Raw genomic sequence first — 24,277 nt, forward strand, 5'->3', positions numbered from 1 at the left:
AATGTTCAACTAGAATCATAAAAGTGAACTAATTAAGCATCCTAGAGCGCAATTCTTAGATTTTATATATGATATTTGACTTCAATATCGAGAACCCTTGCATCCATCCACACCCCAAATCTTTACGGAGGTATTAACCTCAACTTGGTCCTAGGAATTCATACAAAATTTCTCTTGTTGACGGAATTGATGCTTATTACCTGTTGTCTCTGTTATTCACATGAAAAAACCCCTATCATCCCTAATTTAATTATTGATCACTACATACCTACAACCCCAGTTGTGCTTTTCATTTGTAGTCTGGAAAATAGCAGAGTGATCTTTGAAATTTTTCATTAGACCCGTCTGATGCACCACAAAGAAATATTTCATAACTTAAACAGCTATTCAGTCGCTCTGCCACTATGTTAGCAAAATCCACCCGAGCACTTGTGCGCGTCACTTTGGGTGCAGTAGGTCCCCTTGGTAATTCATAAGTACATATAATTCAGTTGCGTATTATTTAAATAGGAATAAAATTGTCCACACTGAATTAAGAGATTGTAATATCTTATGAGATATTGTCAAAGTCGCCTTATTATTTTATTTTAGGTATCTACCTAATTTTATTTTATCCGTTACACTTGTAACTAGAATATTTTATGGCATAAAGCAGTGCTCAGTGAAATCCACTTTCTTTTAATAAAGCGCTCGATGACGTGTTTTGCAAATCCATGTTTTTTTATATCTTGCATCAATTAAATTGAGTACATGGAGTTCACCTCTCACCCAACCTACATATAAATGCATATCATGGAGTTTTTTTTTACATTCTTGGATGGCACGCTATCAAAAACCGCATTAGCTGCGACCAAGTCTGTTTTTTTGGTGATTCAATAGTTGAGGCCGTATCGCAAACTCAACTCAACTTGCAAATATCTTCAAACCTGAAAGAGATTACTGTGTTTCCACAAATAAAACTCAATACAAAAGTAAGTCTTTGCTATAGGGTATGAGCTGCGGACACTACAGGTAATATTTTCACCAGGTTTTCACCGAATTACTCGCGGTGACATGAGGTTATGTATTTAAATATATTAAATTAATGTATTAGTGGAAGCTCACGTATTCCACTGTAAAGCTACAAGTACTACCACATTCTGAGGAGGAAACAATTAATTGTCGATTGAATCCAGTCATATGACTTCACAAAATCAATGTTGAAGATGAATTATCACCTTCTGATCATTCTCTTGGTTTGTTTACCGCTGAATAATTTGTTCAATGTCAATAAAAATATTCATAGTTTCCTTATCATTGACAGAATTGAGAGTTATTTACATCAATGATGTAACGATTAAACATAAAAGTTTTCATTATGGATTTCAGTGGGGCTGAAAATTTTCTGCAAATCGTAATGAAAGACTTCATAATATTTCTTTTTCACCCGAATGCTTTCCTTCGCACCTTACATTAGGCTGACTCGAGCTCATCCAGATGTTATCAAATGCACTGGAAAACTTTTCCTTTGTATGAAACATGAAGTTCCACCTCATCACGAATCATACCTGAGATTTTTGGCACACGTAACTGCCACTACTGTCTTTAAGCCATTCATGAATATACTCTTGACCACCCTCATGAGGAAAATAATTTCCTGAACGTATCAAATCTCTTAAAATAGCAGCAAAGCGTGCGTGTCCGAGGACACGGCGTGCTTTACTATTGTTCTGGGTCAGTTTAAATGGATTTTTTGAAAAACTATGCTTTAAACTGAAAAGTGCAGGGCTTGGCCGCTTGACATCAGACTAACGAGGGAAGAAATTCATTTTCGTTGCCTTAAAATTAAAAATTATTATGCATGAGCGGAATTGGGATAATTTCGTATATTTACCACAAAATTGTTACAGTTAGGCGTTATTTTATGTAAGGTTATTATGCTGATTACGGTTTGAAAATTGTATCTGCGTTTTTTGCTTTTATCCCATAAAAATAGTTAATAATATAACCAATTTCATCCGTGCAATATTAATGTAGTGCTAGAGTTTTGTACAACTATATGTAAGTTAATTTATATTTATTTATTATATGCATGTTATTATATGCAAGTTAATTTTATTGGGATATTTAATCTACCATCTTTTCTTCTCGATAAAAATTATCAAATTATAGCTCTACAATATTTATTACATTCTTGGAGCAAAACAGATTGAAACGTGGCTTTCGATAAGCATGACGTCCAGTGAGCTGACCTGTTCGTCTGGTAAAGCAGTATTCAAATACTTTGTTCAGTCTTATTGCTTTTTTAATATACCAAGTGCCATCACGAATTATCTCTATCTATTTATTGACTCATTTTGTGAAAAATCCTTGCTTCACGACTAAATTTTTGCACATACTTTGGAGGGTATACTCATGAGAATAAGTCATTCATTTTATCCTTCTTATTCGCGTCCCCGTTGCACCTTGTTATACGATGAGTTTTGTCATACCATAGAGGTAATCCATTGAATCTAAAATATCATGCCTACCATACATACGTTATGAAATAAAAACAAATAATAATCGACCGTTAGTTAAATATGAATGTACTAGTTTTCAGTATATAACTCGCTCTACATTATAATTTCCACACTGCATAGGACCTATAATGAAATTGACTTGGGAACCCATTTCTTTCCCAAGAAAAAAAATTTCTTTGAAGTGGCCTCACGGAGAAATACTTTCGCATCGCCCTCCGTCTCATATCCTCGTTCAAATAAAGAAAAGAGATGCCTGTGAAGTCGAGTCATTAAAGGAGTAGGTAGAAAAAAAATGGGAAATAATTTCCCTCTAGGAGCGGGAGGAAGGGATGAGAGAAGTGGGTGTGTGCAATCCACGGGATTCCTTCGTCCTCCCTCCGCCTAGACTCCGCCCTCCCATCCCCCAAAACCGTAGCTTCTATGGCGCTATTCCCTTTGTATCTCTTTGTATGCGCACTTTCGATTCCACTTCCGAACGCTACCTCCTCCCGTTTCTTCCGCGCTATCTCATGATACCCTCGGGTAAAGCAGGCGGCCTTGTGGAGATTGAAGCACAATTGGCGAGACAAAATATGTGAGGGCGGAAGGAATGAAGAAAGAGGAATTTCCTATGCGGTATACCCTAGGGTGGTGCTGGGTATTTTAAAATCAATTTCATTTAGCGGCAAAGCAAGACTTACAAATGGAAGAGCATTAAAATAACGAAGGCTAATTGATAATGTTCGGAAGGGACAAACGCGGGAATCACTACGACCTGATGAACTCTGTCTCTGAGCAGAGAAGTCACTTATGTACCTTTGACCCGTTAAAATAATTTATCAGTGATTAAGCCTCACAATAATTTACATCATTATGACAGACACTATTTTATGTGTATGTTTAGCTAAAATTACCCCTTGGTAGCTTAGTAAATTTAGTTTTTCTACGCCACGGATCTTGGAGTTAATAACCGGGAATCTAAAATGGGAATTGAAAGACAACAAAATTATTTTCCCTTTATTGAACAAATGTTCTTGTCAAAAATCAATCTCCCCAATAGAGCGATAGCTTATATGAATATGTTCCAATATCAATACTTTGTAACCAGTTTGAAAATTTTCTTTGGTGGCATTTAAATTGAAAAAAATTATATTAAAGGCTTGAAAAGTATTACAAGGTTTGTATGAAAAGTATTGGTAACAATTTTTTTCTGACATTTGCGTTAAGTGCTGAATTCAGACCGTCGTCGGTTAAATGTGCGCATGATTGCAGATCGTGTTGGCATTGATACTATGACGGTGCACTCCATTATCACTGAAAATTTGGCGATACGAAAGATCTGCGCTAAACTGGTTCCTAAGGTCTTGGCGGACGCCTAAGAGCAGAGTCGAGTTTCGGCTTGCAAAAACCTTCTGCAACGCATCGTGACCATTCCGCAACCCCCTTGTAGTCCCAACTTGGTACCAGCAGACTATTTCCTATTCTCAAAAGTCAAATCATTCCTCATAGGACACCACCATGGGAACCTAAGAGCCATCAAAGACGCTTGCACGCGTGCCCTGAAGGACCTCCCGGAATTTGCCTACCAGGGAGCCTTCTAGTCGTAGAAAACCCACTGGCAAAAGTTTGTCGACACTCAAGATATGTACTTTGAAGAATTTGGAGGCATTGCAGCAATTTCTTAAATAAATCTACGTATTTAACCGAAACGTTTCCCGATGCTTTTTGTTCGAACCGTATATGTTGAGCTATTAATTATGAAGACTCATGCCTTCAATTTTCATTTGACCTCCCACCCCTTTGCGTAAATTTTAATTTTTCATGACAAATTATTTTTCAATTCATTTTTGCCAATATAATAAGCCAAATGACTGCAAAATAGTTGCTAAACATGTATCAATTTGGAATCAGAAACAAGAAAAATTTAGTAAAGTCTTAATTCCAGCTGTCAAAAAACTTGTTTGATAGGTTTTTTGCTCTAACTGTGACATAAAAAAACCATAAACACAGTAATCAACCCCAAGGTCGGTTTGGTAGGTGATGGTAGAGATCACCCAGTACTAAGCCCTGTACGGCGTGTGAAAATTCACACATCAGGGTAGGGGGGCCAGTACCTTTCTCTATGCCGGTCATGGTTTCCCAGGAAGGCCTGGTACCCGAAAAATCACTTTAGCTTGGGTGGAGCTGCAGGTGCCCAGAGTGCCTTGCCCGGGAATCGAGCCCGGGACCCTCCGGTCAGTAGTCCAACGCTCTACCCCCTGGACTACCACGACCCAAAACTGTGACATATTTAAAAATTATTGCCGCAAGTGCACAAATATTTTGTCGGTGGGAGACGCTCGATTATGAAGACCTATTATTACAGTCTTCCTTTATCGTGAGAAAAAAGCTACTTTTTGATTAATGTGATACAGATTTGAAGAGGCATAAGTTCCGCAAGTCGTGAAATGGGCGAATTCTCGTGCAAATAATTCGCAGGGATGAGACATACGCTAAGATTACTGATACTGCTTTCCAAGGTGTAGAGCACGTTCTTACCACGGTGCCACGGGTCATTGCGGCACGAGTCCCAGCAGGGATGTCTTGTCGAGGCCATTCGGAGCAGAGCATCCCAATTCCAATTACCACCGTCTACACTCTACGGTCGCACTCGCCTTCACCAAGGAGCGTATACAAACATGCCATGTACTCATACAAGAGTAATTCTACTCTTTCAATCCTCACCCCGGACTTCCCGTCGCGTTTCTTCTCCTGCCCTATTCCCCAGTCTGGGTGTATACGTACACATATATCCATCACAGTTCACGCCGACTCATTATCCCAACGTCCCTCTCTGCATTATTTCCCGACTCATTCAATCCCCTTCTCACCCGCTCTCCTCTATTCCTTCTTTTTTTTAGAAAAAAAAAGGAAAAGGAATGTCCCCTTAAAAATTCGTCCACATTTCTCTTCCTCTCTCTCGCGCGCCTCGCTTCAGCCTCTCCTCCCCCTTACGTCCCAGGGGACCGCCACCTCCTTCCCCCGTCAGGATGAGGCCTTCATCCCACTCCTTCCCCTCCAACGTTGGCTCATTTTGGTCCCACTTCGAACCCTCACCCTTGCGTTTCTCTGCACACCCCCCGACCGCTCGCAAACCACCCCCGCCTTGGGCCCTCACGACGGCGCAATCCCTTCCTCGTCATCTTTTCTTCTTCTTTCCTCCTTTCCTCTTCTTTTCATCCCTCTCTCTCTCTCTCTCTCGCCCTCTGATTCATTCGTTCCGAGCTCGGTTCAATTTTCTCCCGCGGCCCAAAGCGGCCTCTGCCGGCACGCCGGTCCGCCCGCGAGAGCGCGCGCGTGAATGCCCATTATTTCTTTAATACCCCATCCCCACCTTGACCTTCACCTATTTATTTCTTGGTCTCGGGCTCCGCTCCTCCTCTTCCTCCTTCAATGTGGCCCCATCCCGCGACTACCCTCTCCCTCTCTCTCCCACTGCTCCCCTTCCCATCCTAACCCCCTATCCCTCCCACACAAAAACTTATCTTGCCCCCACTCCGCTGCTAACTGACTAACTCACCCCATATTGCCCCCTCCTCCCCATTGTCTCGTCCGAGACTTATCCTTCACCCCTCCCCCTCTCCCGTCCGTTCCCCCTCCCGCTAGGTGGGTATATCTCGTGTTCCCAACGCCTCTCCTTCGGACGGCGTATCTACTTCCGCGCATCTACCCGCGCCCGCTCTCTGCCCCCCCCCCCCACACGCCGCTCTTAACTCTCCGCCTCCAACACCGCCCCCTCGCCCACTCACTCGCATCTAAGGCCTTCTCCCCCTCCCTCTGCACCACACCCTACGTTCTTTCTTCGACGCGCGCGTCGCCCCATTTACTCCGCGTTCGCCCCCTTACCACACACCCCTTCTCGCGCATTGTTCTCTTCGAAATAGCTCAAGAAATTTTTGCCAGTAATGCTCCATTGGTATGAATTTTTTAAAGGACGCATGATCTGGATGGCAGCAAAGGCCGGAGTGGTCGGATCACGGAGGATGCGTCGGATGTGGTGACCAGGCCAACTCGAGTGTGGCCCGTAATAATTCGAAAACTAGTGTTTTCCCTCATACAGATCCCTACACTCCGACCATTCACTAAGTCTCGTCTCAGTTTGACTGAGCGTCGTACGAGAGCCCGATCTGCGGTCCTTTTTAAGTAATCCGTATTTTCCAGAGGGCGAGAGACAATTCGTAAATGCCTTCACTAGAATCGGGCAGACCGATTCGGACCCTTGTTAAATGAGAACTGAGGATTCCCTAACTCCTTAGGCCTCTAACTCACAAGCGGGGTGAATCAAGGCACCGGTCATTGTAAATGAGAATGTAGAGATTAATTCGGACCGAATTCTATAGAAATAGCCGCTTTTGATAGAAATTTAATATCCTATCATCATTTACACGTTCATTAGCAAAAAATAGTCAACTTTACAGTCTTTTCATTTATGTAAAACATTAACCAATACCTTTCAATTCCTTATGACAGTATCTACTTGGGATTTTCACATATCGTTCAAAATGGTAATTCATTATATTTCGCGGGAAAAAGAAGTTGACCAATATATAAAACATCATGCTATTCATTTCGATTTTACATAGACACACTATAAATTTATATTTTCACCTATTCAAAATATGATGAAATGCAACATGTAATGAATTAATACTTAAATGTTTCCGTGAGGTTGAGCCATTGACTTTTCTCGAGACTCCTAATGGAGCACTGGTTGATATTCTTGCAGGGTGTATTTGAATATAGATCCAAGAATCATGCCATGCGGCGCTTTTTTCGCGTGTAATTTACTTCGAGCAACATATGGAAAGGAAGGAAAGCATCATTGCATGAAAAAGAGGGAGGAAAAATCACAGGGTCTTTAACATGTTATGTATTCACGTTCCGCAATCTCGTAAATCAGCAATAATCAATTTTTCGGCCGGGTTCTAAGGTTCTAATAGGCCGGTAATGATCTTAAACATTTCCGACCACTTTGTGTACTCGTGGTACAAATTATTAGTTACTCCCATATATTTTCCATTAATTTCTTTTCCTCAAATAATATTATTCAATTCAAATAAAGAAACTTAGTACTGAGATTATCACGATGCTCCCCAGTATACCATGCACTTTTCTCACCTTCAGTTAGTCATTTTGGATAAATAGGGTAAATTTAGCCCATGAAGGCTTTTTTGAAGTTATCATGAATTACACTATCAAATTTATGTAACCGGCCTTTAACTATACTAGTTTATCGATCTTTAAAATTATAAGACGCCTTGTTAGCATTATTTTGATGATCTGTGCTTGGAATTGTTTTTTGATGCCGCTTCGATTGAAAATATCATCGTTCCACTGTCGACCCAGCTCTTCAAATTTGTCGTCGTTGAATCCACATGAGAGCTATAATAAGCATCTGTTCTTCTTTTTTCCGGTCAAATACCTTGCCTCTCTTCCACCAATCTTACAGAGATTTTTTTTAATCTTCTAGTGATATTGACCCACCCTCTCCCTATTGCGAGGCAAAGCGATTTCCTTCTCCGCTCCCCTTTACCCTCTAAGGATTTCCATTCTTGCCTCTGTTATTATGTTCCCCCAGGTCCCCAAACCCTTTTGCTCTATTGACTTCATCCTTGCTCCCTTAGTTGACCTCGGTAATTTTCACGTCCATTTTCCAATTTTGTTTCTCTCGTTAATCATTACTCTTAGTTCCTCTCCCTTTATTCGCAGACTGCTTTTTCACGCGATGAATTATTCCAACCTTCTCCGTCCTTTTCCATTTTATATATTTAGTTATTTTATTTCTTTTGAAGTTTGGTAGGGCCATACCCTTTCTCTGCAATACTTTTCATGTTCGCTTTGATTTTTGATGTTTTCTTTTGAGCGTTATCAGCAAATATGGCGCATTCGATTATGCTGAATACTTGAATCTCAGGCAAGGTATCTGCATTATTGGCTCTTAAGCATAGCCAAAGGAGTTTTTTTGTCTTTTTAATCGAAAATTAAAAATAATACCAAAAAAGTAGTTTCTGCATTGTGAATCATGCATTTAAAAATTTTGCAAAATTCGTGCGAGGTCATGCAGGTATTTAGAAAATGGTCAAATTAGTTTTTTAGGTTTTCTAAAACATTACTCTGGAGGAATATTAGTCCTTAAGTTATTTGTAATGCAATATTTCCTAAATATTTATGCACGCATTATCATCGTTATCAAAGAGACCTTTTGTAATGAGATCCCAACAGGCTTAATAATGATGCCGATACTTAAATACTATTTTTCATTGATCATTATTTTCTTTTCCCTAAAGCTTTTAATTATATTTAGGGCTTATTAATGATAATTTCAATGGTATCAGGCTCAACCCTGTGAACATTCATCTTGAGGCATAAAACAAACCGTAAATTCACAAATATGTATTAATACGGTACCACCAGTTTCTTTAAAATAGGTAGCACATCACACAGGAGGTTCTTTAAGATGTCAACTATGTGATGAAACCGGTTGTACCTTATTAATAAGTTTTTTGAATTTACTAAGTTTGTCTTATTCCCCTTATCAATGGCCACGTTTTGCTTGATTAAGAACCTCAAACACGCTACAAATGATTTCACATGCACTCATATATGAATGAATATGACAAGTGTTGAATATTTGTTCCATATAGGTACACGCTGTTCATAACGTAAAAACGAGGACCATACATATCGTAGGATCTTCAATATGACACCACAATCACGATCGCTCTGTTCGACTTTTATCGTCCATAAAGGAGAGAAGTTTGAAAATACTGAAGAAATGGAATTTCCTGCTTCCTAGTCGGCATAATATCCTATCCGTTTCTTAGCACAGCCCGCCCTGTTCGGGTCCGTGAGTTTTTGGATTCCATTTGCATTTCGCTGCTTTCCCAGCTTCACTTTACATCTGTATTGGTCCCTGAACCCCTAATCCAACTCAATTCCCATTCTCTTTCCCTCATCTCTCCCTCCTCTGCCTCTCCCAGACATTTTACAAATCTACGATTCCCTCTCAACATTCCTCAACATCCATCTCGCCATTTTCTTGCCTCAAAACTACTCCACTTCCCTCAACCTCTTCCAACCCCCCCCCCGTCTCCACTGAACGCCTCCCTCACTTCCTTGTCCACCCGAACATGCTCTTCTTTTTTTTATTAACGCACCTCCGGGAGTGCTGCGAAACTCCACACTTTCAGTCGCCACGAAAGAGCACGAAAGGGGGGGGAAGGATCGAGAGAGCCTCTCGAACCTCTGCCCCCCACCCCCTCCCTCCCAACCATCGTGCGCTGCACCCCCCTTTCCCTCCCGCCAGCACCCTTCTCTTAGCTCTCCCCCACTCCGCTTCCCACCCCTCTCCACACCCAACCTTACTTCCCCCGCTCTCCCCCTTCCACGTCTCGACGCGAATAATATCCATACCCATCCCGAATAAACCTCCTTCCCTCCCACCCGGCAACGTCCTTCGGATTCCCTTCCCCTCGCTACGGGTATATCCCCAACCCCTCCACACACAGCACACCCCCACCCACGAACCTCTCCCCCCCCCCACACACACACACGCCATTCCCCTTCCCCCTCCCCCTCGCAGCCACCAAGGTGCTCACTTGTCGTCACTCGCCGCGGACGGTGACGTCACCGTTTCGTAGCGCCAGAGGCGGGCGGCGTCGCTATGCAGATGAGGGAAGGGAGAAAGGTTGGTGGGGCGGGAGGGGGGAGTAGGGAGAAAGGCTGTAGGGTTGCGGAGCGGAGGGGGGGAGAGAGAAAAGGGGACCCTCCCCCCCCGCCGGTGTGGGGTAAAGCGCAGAGTAGAGTGGGGGGGAGGTGAAGGTGGTTGGGGCGAAGGCCAGTGTTGTGGGGGTTGGAGAGGAAGGATGAGTTGGATTGAATTTACGAGCTACTGTTCGGTGGATATTGGAAGGGCGGAGAGAGGAGGAAAAGGGTTCGAGATGGGAGGAAGTGGAAAGCCATCGCGGGAGGCGTGCTCGTGTGTGTGTATGTGTGTGTGTGCGCGCATGGAAAGATTTTCCATATTCAATCGAAAGGGTGTTTTGTAGAGGACTGGGTGGAGTTTATGGAACAAGGCGCATAAGTGGGTGGAGTGGGTGGGAGGGGTGGTGGGTTGGGGGGATGGGGAAATATACCGGGGATGGGGGCGGGACGGGATTGGATGGAGTGGAATTGAGGGTTTGTTGGTTGGAGGAGAGGATGTTGTTCACACGCGGATATAGTTCGATTGCTCCGCCGTTTAATGAAATCCGAAAGGGTCTCAATTCAGTGTTTTGACCAGTAGCGGAGAGAGGGATGAATGGGGGGGTGGATGAGAGGCAGTTTTTGTGCATAGGATGCAAAGGGAGGAGAGAGCTTTTTAATATGCATTCGTAATTTTAATTCGGCGGCAAGTTGGGGAGTCCTTTTTATGGTATGGAAATTGAATCGCCTGCAATTGAACGCGGATGTTTTTGCGTTCGGGCATCGAACAACTTTGTTATTCAGTTTTAATTAAAATGCTTCCCATTAATTTTGAGGTTATCATTATCATTGCGCGAAATTCCATTAATTAAAGGGATTTTTTTGTGCTAATACCAACCCGACTTTTAATTGTTGAACCAGCGCTGTTTGACGCAGACCTTTTCCGTGGTAACTAACTGTTTTTAGTATAGTTATAAAAGCTAGAGGCAAGCTCGAGAGTGGTATGGTATAAATTCTATTTAAATAGGATTTATGCCTCGCAAAAATACAAATATTAACATTCGCGTCGTTGAACATTTATTTACGAGGCGGTCAGGGCATTGCCGGCGTTCTGAATATGCAACGAACTGCAGTGAAGGACTTCAATGCCTTCATAAGATTTCTCTTTTTTTCCCATATGAATAAAATACCTGGTTTTAACAACTGCGATTAAAATTACGTAAATTTGTATTTTTCCTATTTATAAGTCTTAGTATCTTCCGGAGATTATTTGTATATATGGTACTGTTTTTGGGAGCCTGATTAGATCCCTGATGTGGGAGAAAACACTGCAAAATCAGACAGTTTGAGAACCGGTATTTTAAATTTTTGACTCCATGACATAACAATTATCAAAACCTCCAAAAATTTTAGGTATTAAATCTTAATATATTTTATTTCCAAATATTTTTTCAAATTTTTTCGTTGAGATTCAACAAATTTATGTCCTTAATTTACTCAAAGAGGACAGAGCGTTAAATGGTATAAAATCAAAAATTCTGAATTGTCTTTTTTTTGTCAGTAATTCGTAATCAGGTGTCTCTTGCTAGTATTAGTCAAATGGAAAAGGGTTCAACCTTATGTGCCAGCGTTGAAGCCAGCAAAATATTGGGATGTTTCTTTAGTTAATTGGCGATACGAGTTATGAGACAGCAAAGGAAAAATGTTATTTTGCTTTGGTACCCATGAAAAATGACCTACCTACCTGTAGTGCACAGGATTCAACAGATAAGGGCTTAAAAGTCCCGTAAAATAGAGAAGGCACGAGAGGGAACGGCTAGATTTTTGAAAACCTGCTGTGATAGAGCACGAAGTGTCTCGTCGCTTGAATCAGGATGGTAATAAGAAAGAGAGACACGAGATTGGACTTAACTCTTACAGAAATATATGGCTGGGATTTAAAGCAGAGACATCGAGTCCACATCACTAAAACAAAATTACCTGAATAGGACGGGCAACGTACGAGAAATATGTTGTAGATAAAATAGATTTAATGGCTTACCCGCCCCTTGAATATCCCTGAATTTAAGAGAACGCGTGAAATCCTTACCGAGTAATGGTAATTATTTAGATTTGCGTACGCAATCTTATACCTAGATCTGATATAACTTTTTGCCCTTCCCTTGTCCTCTTTCATTCAGCTTTTCCTCATTTCCTCTAATGAATATTACTCTGGAGACGTAATGTCGATGGACGGGGAGAAAGTATGCAAATTTAAGTTATTATTATTATAAATGTCACGCCTTTGAGGGTTTCAGGGTTGATTTATATGTAAACATTATTTCGAGAGGGAAACATTTATTTTTGAATAAATAAAAAATGTTTTAATCCTATTGACTAATTTTCACAGAACTGAGCAATTTAATCTTCGTACTAAAAATTCTTCTTTATATTTTAATTTGTCGGGTCCATTACTATTGCATCAATTGATTTCATTATTGTCGGCAGGTATTAGAAAACACACGGTTGTTTGTGCAAAAATGACTGTACAGATATGTTCAAAGTTCTTTAGGACAAAGTAATTCATGCAGATTAAGGTGGTTGCTGAAACAATGAATATTTTAACAAAAATTCAGTATTACTTTTCAATTGGAAACTTTATTATTTTTGTGTCCCCTAGAATCCAACGATCGCTAACAATTGTAATGTCACTGTTCCTTGAAAAATCTTAATATCTTGTTATGGAACTGGCATTTACTTAAAAGATATGATTGGATTCACAATAAATAGATAGCTAGGAATACGAAAGGGATTTCACGCTGTCTAAATTTCATCCGCGATCTCTATTGCGAAAGCCAATTTAAATTATAATGTTCATCACTTTCTATTAATAAATTTCGCCGGTATATAGTTGTAAAAAAATTTCAAATGTGTTTTCTATCTTATCTTTTGAATTTTTATTTTTTTTAACTCTGCCTTGGTTGACTGAATATCGTGTAACTAATGTAAGATTGGATCATACTTTACATTATGTCTAATACACACTTCCGTCGACTAAGGGTAAATCTAATTCTAATATGTTGAAAACCTTCTCTATTTTGTACATTCTTTAATTCACCTATATTGTGCATGCGGAGCACATAAATATTCCTAGTTAGACACCCCACTGCCGATGCTTCCACGCCAGCAGTAATAGATATACCTGTCGGACTGCTTTTACGTTAAGAGCCATTTAGAGTCTAATAGTGCGGTATGTAACGTATAAATTAAACGACCATGAGCCACATCTATTTCTTCCTCTCCGGTAGTAATATCACCTCTACAATGCCCTTCGAAGAGTTATAAATTACTATCTAATAAGAGCAAGTAGGAGGTTATGTCTTTTAAGTGTTCTGATATCACCTCTCGATGGCAGCAGTGCGCACTTCAGCTTGGAACCGTTCCTCCTTAGCCCAAAATTATTTACGCAAAAAGTAATTAGTAAGTCTGTAATATTTCTAAAAAAGCCTCATTAAATTGCAAAATGACCCTGTACCACCATATTTATGTTTTTTAATCCATGGTAAATTAACATTTTCACATCATCCATCATACTTCGAATGTATACAAGTCGTCTTTTCACAAATATTTCCAGAATACTAGCATTTTGTGTTCTAGGAATCCAGTCTTGGTATATTTGTCAATGGTATTAAAATCCTAATATAATGTTAACGTAAAAACATTAATAAACCGCCGCCATTCCCCGTTTATCATTCCTTTCAAATTATTGACAATCCACGCCCTCCTTTGCCTCGTCAAAGGCATTTTCTTCGCCCCTATTCTGTCTTCCAGCATCCCGTTTTCTTGAATGTCTATGAATGGCTCTCTTAGACCATATTCAGAATTCTACTTAGTGTTTTCCTTACTTTCCTGTTTAATATCGAGTTTAATTTGCCTTCCAATTTTTAAAAAAACTTAAAAACAAACGATTAACAAATTATCTAAAAATATGAACGATAATTATAAAATTATATTTAGTTTTTGTATCAGTAAAATTGTAATTCGGTGCCTGAAACTTACATTTCATTTTACACTTATTTCAAGAGTAAAGAATCTTTCTGCTTGGGAACTATTTCTTGACTGGAGATTTCCCGCATAGGAGTTGTATCAAGGATTAGAAAAACGCTATTGTGCCTTCAGTGAGAGCACCAGCAAGAATGAAGTATTTTCCATTATTGTTGATTCTTTTAGATGATTCATTCCCCCAACGTATCCAAATTCATTAGGGACCGTTTAAAATGGACGAAAAGTATAATTATATATAATGTGTTCATGTCTACGAAAGGAATCATTAAGAATAATCTCGCCATTTCCAACATATGTAGCAATTGTCTTTAGTTCACTTGACCATAAGTCTAATTTCCGAAGATAAGTATAAAAATGTCATATTTAATTCCTAATCCACCATAAAAAATATCCGTGGTCCACTAACCACTCGTCTAACGCAAAGAAAATGCTTCGGGGAGAGTAAATGAATAACCTCACTACTGCCATCAACCGTGATTTCACGGGAAAAATAGTATCATCAATGAATATCACGAACATTGGAGTTTCTATTAGCAATAACCTGACTAGAATAGATGTTCTAATTTTAGACTTGGATTATATTTGATGTGCAATGGGTTTTTAATAGGTCATCCTATATTTTCCGAACGAACCGTGAATTTATGGAAACAAAAATTCACGTTAAGGCCAAAATAAATGCGCATTTGAGCCCAACACTGGCTTGCTTCATCCAAACGAAATACCAGAGGTTCATGCAATTTGAAGTATCACCTTATGTTGAAATGCAATAAAAATATAACAGTTGCTAGGGTTTAATCAGTGGTCCCATTCTAATCGTAAAACCATTTTCGCCACCACAGAGAACATTGGAACATTGAAACAGAACTCACTATATCTGATTGTAGAACACCCGATACATGCACAAGCATTCTACATCGTCATGGTAAATGTTGTCACCATCTTTGCAGAATTTCTTGATTCATCTACAAACTATTCAATAATTGTTCTGGGGATGAGTTTTAATTCCCCTATCGACCTCGTAATCTAACTTACTCGGAATCTAATACGGGCCATACTAACGTAGACTCTCCTCTCATTTATTTTCTCACTAAATTTTCGTGACTCTGAGGGGTCTAGATTTTTTTTTAGCTATGGGACCCTTTTGATCCCAAATACTTTCACTGGATTAGATTTCGCTTTGGCTATAATTTACCTGGCTAGAGGCAGTCACGCTCTTCTTTTCTTAGCCAATGGACACGAAAATAACATTCCTCTTTCAATTTTACCATTCCATATTTTCGACGCAGAGTAATCAAATAATGAAATTTGGAAAATACATTTGGACGGCAAAATAGAACCCAAAATAAAATAGATAACACGTAAAAGGACACTCACATTGTAGAATGGTTGAGCTTTCGGCTCTGAGGCCTTCTTCAGGTCAAACTCTTACCTGACCTGAAGAAGGCCTCAGAGAAGGCCGAAAGCTCAAACAGTCTGCAATGTGAGTGTCATTTTACGTGTGATATATTTTATTTTGTGTTCTGTTGTGCCGTTCAAATGTTATATTGCCTCTGGGCACCTGCAGCTCCACCCAAGCTCTGTGATTTTTCGGGTAACAGGTCTTCCTGGGAAACCATAACCGGCACAGGGAAAGGAACTGGCCCCCCTACCCTGATGCGTGAATTTCACACGCCGTCGGGCTTAGTACTGGGTGAACTCTACCATCACCTACTAAACCGACCTTCGAGTTGATTACTGAGTTTATGGTTTAATATATATTCTATATGTATTTATATATATTCCATATACATATATATATATATTCTATATTTTTATAGTATTTATAAATCCATAGTTAATACCTGTAAGTTCTTTTGTTACATGTTGGTTACCTGCCTCTATCATATGTCATCTGTATTAGACGCTACATGGACTTAACTATGTTTTTATAAATCAAGTTACAGTAGCCTCACAGTATTAAGTTTATACCCACCACCCATTTCAATGAGAAACATTCATTCTATTCTAGAAAACCTTTCTTACGTCAATTATTATCTTTTAAGTGATGAACGATTTTATATATTATCACATATCTCCGGTAACGTTATCTAAGCCGCTTCTTCTGCAGGGCATATATTTTACCGAAGTATGAGTGTGCTCCTACTTAGGTGCAACAAATTTTTTTCTGTATTGTGATAGTTAGCCGTCTAATAGCAATTAGATGAGTCAAGACAATGCCTTTCATAGATTTGCCAATGCGTTAAAACATATAAAACTTGGAGCTAGTTGTCCAACTCAACCTCTGCGGCGCAGTAAAATATCAATTTTGATGAATGACTGTCGTTCCTGAAATAAATATTGTCCCTGAAAGTAGATTCATTAACCCAAGAGGTTAGAGACTTCAACTCAATAAGGTATTAAAATCGTTTCACCGTTCCCCAAGCTAGAGAATAATAGAAAGAAAACGTTCTAATCAGACCCCAGAATAATGCAAATGCCCAATCACAGTGCCAAAGGAAGCGTCATTAATGTTTGCTCGACAGTACTAAAAAAATATTCCCAATACTTGTACAGTTACACTGCCACCGTGAGATTAGTTATGACTGGTTGCGAATTTATTGTTGCATTTCTTCGAAAAGGAATGGACCCTTAACATCGATGTTAACTAGAGAATGAAGGCGGTGTGCTCTTGAATATCCATTAGAGAGATAATATTCATGAGAGAAGTTCATGTCAACAAGATCTATTCATACGTAAGCCGTTACACTTATAAATTGTAGTATAAGTAAGGGTTCCCCGGTTTTCTGTCACAATTAAAAAAAAAGTCAGTTTCAAAGGCTCCATGAATTTGTCAAGTTAGGTCGCTCAGTTTTTAGCCCTTTAGTTTCGGTTACTGATTTTTCTTTCTATTAAAATACTTCCGAGGAGTGATGAGATCCAGAGTTTCGAAAAGCCAGGTATCTGGTATTTCAACTAGGCGTTAAGAAAGGGGTGGCGGAACTTGTGACCGGCGTGAGCCCTGCAGCACACTTTACAGGATCCCGAAAAGCACCGATCCCCCCAAGCCTTACATTTCTCTCTCCTCGTATATTTTTGGTTATTTATTCGCCCATTAAAATCAGGAACTTCACTTGATAAGAAAAATATTATCTTTATTATCTGACCGTCTGAGCAAAATTGACCAGAAAGTTATGTTAATTATCTGAGAAAACAAAAGTTAGTCTTGGATTTTACTTGATTGTAAGTTTAAATATTAATTGAATAACACGTTTGAGTATGCATGCAATTTGGGATGTGGCAAGAGTGCCTGGATGGAATCTCGGACGGTTCCGTAATTTTTTTAAATCCTCTAATACCAAGAAAAATTTAATAGCAATAAATTATTTCAAAAAAGTTTAAAATTGTGTAACTGAATTGGCTTTCTACATTCTGAAATCGACTTTTAACCAATTACTATGAATGGAAGGTTACTTGGCCACGGTAAAGGTAGGCAGCCACTCAAATAAATCTTTACTTAATTTAATCCCTGTTTAAGAACCCGAATTTGACGCATATGATCCATGTGTATACTCTAATGAGCTCTATTTGCTCATGGTATTGTACAAATTGAGTAGCTTCAGGCGTGATGTGGTGGAAGTCGAACATAATTAATAACCGATCGAAGCACTTTTCCGCTTGATAAAATTATTTTATCGGTCAAGTACTGATTGAATATTGCAGGGATTAAAGATTGAAGATTACCGTTGAAGATGTACGAACATGTAAGCTTCTAAGAAGCGCTACTCGGCATGTCCGATTACTGCTTCTTAGTGGCCCTTCTCTTTTCGCCATGCGTCTCCCCTACCAGCTCCTTTCTCCTACATCGCCTCTCCCTGCTCACTCCCTTCTCTCTGTTCACTTCTCCTTCTGGTATTAAGGGGATCAAAAGACCTCCCCTCTGGAATAATCCGTCCTTCCCACAGGAAGGAAGGTAGGCACTACCGGTCTAACGCTCCATATCCTATCCTCATTGGCCCCCCTTAGGTAATTCCTTCCCTCAAACCCTCCATCTCTACGCTCCCTCGACCTGAATTCCCTTTCATCCCCTGCCTTTCTCGCTACCACTTTCTCCTTTCTCCAGTCCTTCATCCTCTCTCTCCTTCTCTTTTAAACATTCAGCCTTCCCCTTGACGTGGCTCTTAGGGACGCGTGTGGTTATCTTTTCGTAGAGAACTGAAGGCGTGTTCCGTAAATACAGGTATAATATACTCGCCTTACATTCTGGATCGGGATCACGTCCCCTCCTTTTTCGACTAATTTGCGACACTCCTGTCACCAACATGGAGGTGGGCCAACGAACCCCGCAGAAAACGGTGGAATCATCGAAATTTCTCTCCATTACTTTTCGAAATGCTTGCATAGTCTCCCTTTCCGCCTTTAACTTGTCACACCTTTTCTGCCCCTCCGCCACTTGCGCTGATTTTAGAGTCCTTTCACTGTTGCCACTCCGAGTCTCGATATGAGTAACGAGGGAAGGTAAAAGTGGTCTGGGAGAGACAGTGAGCCTCAAGCCTTTTTTTTTCGGTCCCGTATCTCTCGAATGTTTTGAAAAATCAACAGGTTTCCGCCTCCTCATGTTTTTTTCCCCTCACTGTCGTCTATTATTGTAGTCGTTATTCATATTTCGTAAAGTTTCATTTCTTTTTACAGGGCTTATGAAGCGTAATAATGACCATAATAATTGAATAGGTTCAATAAAACGTGCAATCCTTCATTTGAAAAGATATTGGACCAAAGTATTTTCCCGGTGAAAATATGGAAAGATGCAAGAAATGATTGGTCATTACTAATTAAATGTTTTTTTTAGAAAGTTTGAAAAAATATTAGACTTAGAAGCGTAGTTAGATTAGAAGCGTAGCCTCCTGTACAACCTACTAGAAGTCTAGCACAATCTAGCCGAATTAATCGCAATGAATTCATTCTATCTCTAGAAATCTGAAGATATAATTTTCAAAACCATCTACTTGGGTGGAATTCCACACATTTCTGGCATTCATTATTTACCGTCAATATGTTAGCGCTGCCAATTTTCATTAATTTATTTGTGCGATTATATTTTTCACAGTAGTTCATATCAAGATAACTGATCCTATATCTAGGTAAAATTATAAAAGGTTAACTTTTTCACATCTACGAGTAGCCATAGCGATACGCGAAAAAACTTAAAATGGTAGGGATGCTTCAAATTGGAGCTATAATAACTTTGTTAATTGGATTTGACTAATTTGAATGAGATTCATGATGATGCAGCTATCAGAACTCTTTCATGACGACATCAGAGCATAATCATTTTTAGAAATTATATTACCTTGCTTTGACCAGAGACGATTAAAATTAACGCACTTTTTATTTTTTGCTTGCCAGAAAAGAATTAGGAGTGAGCTCTTCAAAGCAACTACCATAATTGTACTTATTAAGCTCTCGAGAACGTATTGAGCAGTGAGAACTATAAGAAAAATGACAATGATATATTTAATGGTTTCTCACACAGCTGTTACAAATGCAGCGGCACTCTTTTTTACTTTTACCATATTTTAATCCCCTTCCACTTTTGTGGTTGTCATTATAATGTTTTATATGGCAAAAAAAGTATTTTTGATCATTTAATTCACTCACCTGATATTTTAAACTAAATATTTTATACTGTAGGAGTTTTTTTCGTTAAATTGCCTACCTTTTTTTAAACAATCAATAACATCCTGAATAATTAAAGGATTGATTTTTTATTATTACAACATAACACTTCGTTAGAAAATTGCAATTTTTTAAATTGCATGTTTTTATTCATTTAATTGCTTAGTATACTGCTAAATTTTAATGCAATGCACATAAAATTTGGTATGACTTTTAATTTTAAAATAACTAAATTATGAATGCTAGTTTCTCTCCATGATGAATGTAATATTATTCCATGTATGTGATAGAAATATGCTAATGCTATTATTTGACATTCCGTCTGAATGTCGAAAATTTTCTTCTTCCTCGATCACTCGAGTGAATTCAAAATTTATTTCATTCTTAAAATGGGAAATCGGCCACTTAACTTTTGATTCCTTATTTTAACTTAGGTAATCAGGATAATGGCCTTAGTAGGAAGCGTATCACGCACGAAATACCAAGCCTAACCTTTGTAGATATTTTTTCGAAGTTAAATCTCTTAAGTGCAGTGTTGCTGAACCAACAAACTTGTCGTAATAGAAAAACTGAGTGAAACGCGGAGTTGACGTGTGGCCTTTATTTACAGTATTAATCAATGATTGGCGTGTCTTTTTCAATGTATGAATGTTGATTCATTTGTTCTATTGGTAGATTACGGATTAGATAAATATTTGTGTGTCTCTGAAAACCAATACGGTTACTTCTGCTACATCACTTCCGCACAACATAAAAACCGAATTCCATTCACTGATTTCCTTCCCCAGACCTAATAATTTTCAATCCCCCTCACGCCGACCCAAAAAGGCTGTTTTCTTCTCAAACTTCCCCACGCAACCAAAATCCTACCTCTCGCCTTCGACGACTAACTACCTCCAAACTTATTACGTTTTTCGAACTTCCCCTAGAAAATTCAATATTTCTATCCAGCTATTTTCCTCCTTCACCCTTAATTTCGGCACCTCAAATTAATGTCCATCATTGTTTCTTAAAACCAATATTTTTGAACCTTTCAACGCTAACTCGATTTCAAAATCTTCATTATTCTTTCCTAGTAGTAGTAGTAGTATTTAGGGGAGAAGACCGACAGCTGAGGTCATTTGCGCCATAGGGGATGGACAGGAAAGGATGATGGGTGGAGAGAAACCCGGCGTCGGCATTAGCCTACTCTTTACGAAAGGCGCCAAGGGGTCCGCAGCTTAACGTCCCTTCCGATGGACGGCGTACTCACTCAAAGTGCCATCCACAAAGCACCTTAAGTAGGGATCGAGATACTTCTGAAAAATATTCAACACCGCCCGGATTTGAACCCGGGCCCTCTGGGTGGGAAGCCAGTACGTTAGTCCCCACACCATCTCGATCCCCTTATTCTTTCCTGTTGGTCATTATTCACTCAATGATCAATTCATCCTGTGCATATATTCTACCCTTTCAGTTCGGTTAACAATGGGCCAATTACATCATAAGTTCTGCTAAAAACTTTGATTTACCATCTCATTCGTACTGGTCCACTTTATTAGATTTTTATTTTAACCATCATAATTTTTGAGTATCTCGATACCTAGCTAAGCTTTTCTAAGATTTTTTCTTTATTTAATAACACTCCAAAGGTGAAATATGATGGATATATGTGATCGCAAAAATATTTTCGAGATTCAATACTTTAGTAACAAATTTATGGCGAATTTCCTGGTAAAAAATCGTTGATGATTTGATTAACCATTTTTAATTTTAACTTCAATATTAACGATTGTTTATATGTTTTTTGGTTCAGGAAACCTCATTCGGAGTGGGGCCCAATCTCTTTCCCCGTGTCACATTAGGTTTCTGAGACATATTTAGATTTTTCACGGTAATATTACTTAATATGACAGAGCTGAATTTAATATGGATGATGGACCCTGCCATACGATTAATTAGAAACCAAAACATGCACATTTCCGATTGGGAAACAATTTTAATCAAGACCCAACTTTCAACGTATTACATCACCACCAGGTATCATGTCATCAAAATCAGACCCCAAGGATGAGGCAATACATCGAAACGATGGTGGGAAAAAAATGTTTCATCATGCGGAAAAAATTGCATAAGTTGTTGCCGAAAATACTTTCGGTTCCACTACGTCACGCCTGAACCTTCCCAATCTTATATAATTTGTATACGACGCTTCATTAAAATATTCAGCAATCCTTGGTAATATCTCGAAAAAACTGAAGAATGTGATAATGAAAATCCAACAAGTTTATAGTTTTAAGACCGAGTAATACGCTATTGAAACCTTGATTTATGGGGAGCCTCAAAGTTTTGGCACGCGAATTATACCCATCGAGTTTCAGCCCCTACTCAATGGCACTCAATGTACAGAACCCCTGGATTAAGTTGTCCAGGGGTATTGCTTAGATTTACCCAGGATTTGCCGGTCAGCAGCCAACACAGGAGCACTTTCGAACCACGACTCATTTTTGAAAAAGACCTTGTACTCGTAGATTCAAGTATTAATGTAAGGTACTCCTGGAGAAAACCGAGGTTACTTTTTCGATTGTGCTGGTTTAAGGTATTGGCAAAACCTGCAGTTTCCATCGACCCTGTTTCCGCAATCAATTGATAATTTTACTTTTGTAAAATTATCCATTAATTATATTACAATGTACGTGATACTAATGACATCATTCGTTTACATAATGTAACACTTCTTTACACTTCAAGTTTGTTCCATGGGTTAGCAGTGAATCTACGGAGAATTTTCACTGGAATAATAACACGTGACATGAATTTATGTAGGCAGCTCTTTACTGTCAGCTTCTCCATCTCTTTCCATTAGCGTAAATTTATAGAACTGTCATAGGACGAGTTAATTTTCGCACCAAGAAAATATTTAATCAAACTTTCGTTTATCGGTAATATAAGACTATTTATTATCAGTGAGAAAGGATCACCTGAAGCTGTGATGATATTTTAAATGCGTTTCAGCATAGTCCACCACAAAATCTTATTTTTTTACTATTTAACTAACCAACGTAGAACAGATGAAATATTTTCGGCGCCTAGTTGCGCGTCCACAATCCTCTAGCATTATGCGATCATGGAAAACTCTCATGCGGTAACTGAGTGTGAAACTTACCGTTGAGCGACACGCATAAGGTCCATATCCCTCCGTGCATCGGCACCAGGAAGATGTACGTGACCGAATCCCTCCTCTGCCTGTGAACGTAGGATCCGTGAGTCCTCCTCTTAACCCTCGTCGCGGCCGCGCCCTCAAGAAGTGCCGTCCACTCCGACGTCACAGACACTGGCGAAGTGAGATCGTCGACGGCCTCCAGTGGCCCCTGAGACAACCAACCGACCTCCGTCATGGTCTCGCTCGTCGGCGACGAAGTGACGATCATCCTCTGCGCTACCAGGGGCGGCGGAGGTGGAGGAGACGGCGATGGTGCGGGGGGTGCCGGTGGCCTCGACGACGTCGTCGAGACGACGGAGGGCGGTGTCCGTAGCAGGGGCAAAGCCTCAGGGGAATTAACACTGGGAATCACGGGAGGTCCTCGAGTTATGGTCACCTTGACGGCCGCTCCGTCGAAAAGCCAGGACAGGGTGTGGCGGACGGCACCGGGGGCCAGGGGTGGAGGAGAAGCGGTGGACGTGGAGACAAGGGAGGAGGAAGAAGAAGACTGCGTGGAGGTCGTGGTGGCCTCCCCGATGTCGACGACGCCACCCTCACCGGTACCTCCGTTGCTCTTGGAGACGTTGTTGTGCCTCTTCGCGACCGCCTTCACCGCCTCCGGGTCGAACCGTATCTCCTCCCAGCGGTCCGTCATGATGGCGGCGGCGAGGAGCGCGGTGGCCGCCGAAGTGAGCGCCAGCGTCCCCAGGAGGAACACAGCGCTGGGCTGCATTCCGCCTCCCCTCGCTCCATTTCGCCCTACGCAGCAGCAACAACAACAACAGCAGCAGGGCGAATGGACGTGGCCGCGTCGCTGCGGCGGCACCGCCCCGCGCCCTGCCATCGGCGCCCGAGGGCCGTCTCTCACGCGGGGGACAGTCAGCCTCGGTGGGGAAGGGTTTATGCGGTAATTGGGAAGTCCAGAGAAGAGTGTGGGCGTGCCGTCGGAGGACGGAAGTTGGAAGTCCGGCTCCGGCGTCCGGCCGGATCCTTATCTCTTCTCTCCTTCCTTTGCTTCCGACCTGAGGTGCGAACGTCCCTGGGAAGATGCGAATTATGTCGTACAAATAAAGGGCGGCGTGGCGTGAAATGAGGATTTCGCGTGTTTATGTTAATGGGGTTGCGGGAAGAGGATGTTCCGGCGGGAAATCCGACGAGCAGAACCGAGGACAAAGGGTCCGTCGTCCTTCCTTCACCA

The 24,277-nt window shown here is 40.4% G+C and overlaps 1 protein-coding gene across 1 annotated transcript in view; it reads right to left on the minus strand.

Annotated features, from left to right (window-relative positions):
* Window positions 1–23,831, minus strand: part of LOC139690408 (uncharacterized) — a 225,989-nt gene extending 202,158 nt beyond the window's left edge. The window contains exon 1 of the mRNA XM_071587849.1: window positions 23,044–23,831. Coding sequence (XP_071443950.1) covers window positions 23,044–23,812 — 769 coding nt within the window. The 5' untranslated portion in view covers window positions 23,813–23,831. The remainder of the gene's footprint in view (window positions 1–23,043) is intronic.
* Between the last annotated feature and the right edge of the window lie 446 nt (window positions 23,832–24,277).

The sequence above is a fragment of the Hetaerina americana genome, unplaced genomic scaffold (assembly GCF_022747635.1).
Source record: "Hetaerina americana unplaced genomic scaffold, ioHetAmer1.1.p SCAF_3, whole genome shotgun sequence".
NCBI lineage: Eukaryota > Metazoa > Arthropoda > Insecta > Odonata > Calopterygidae > Hetaerina > Hetaerina americana.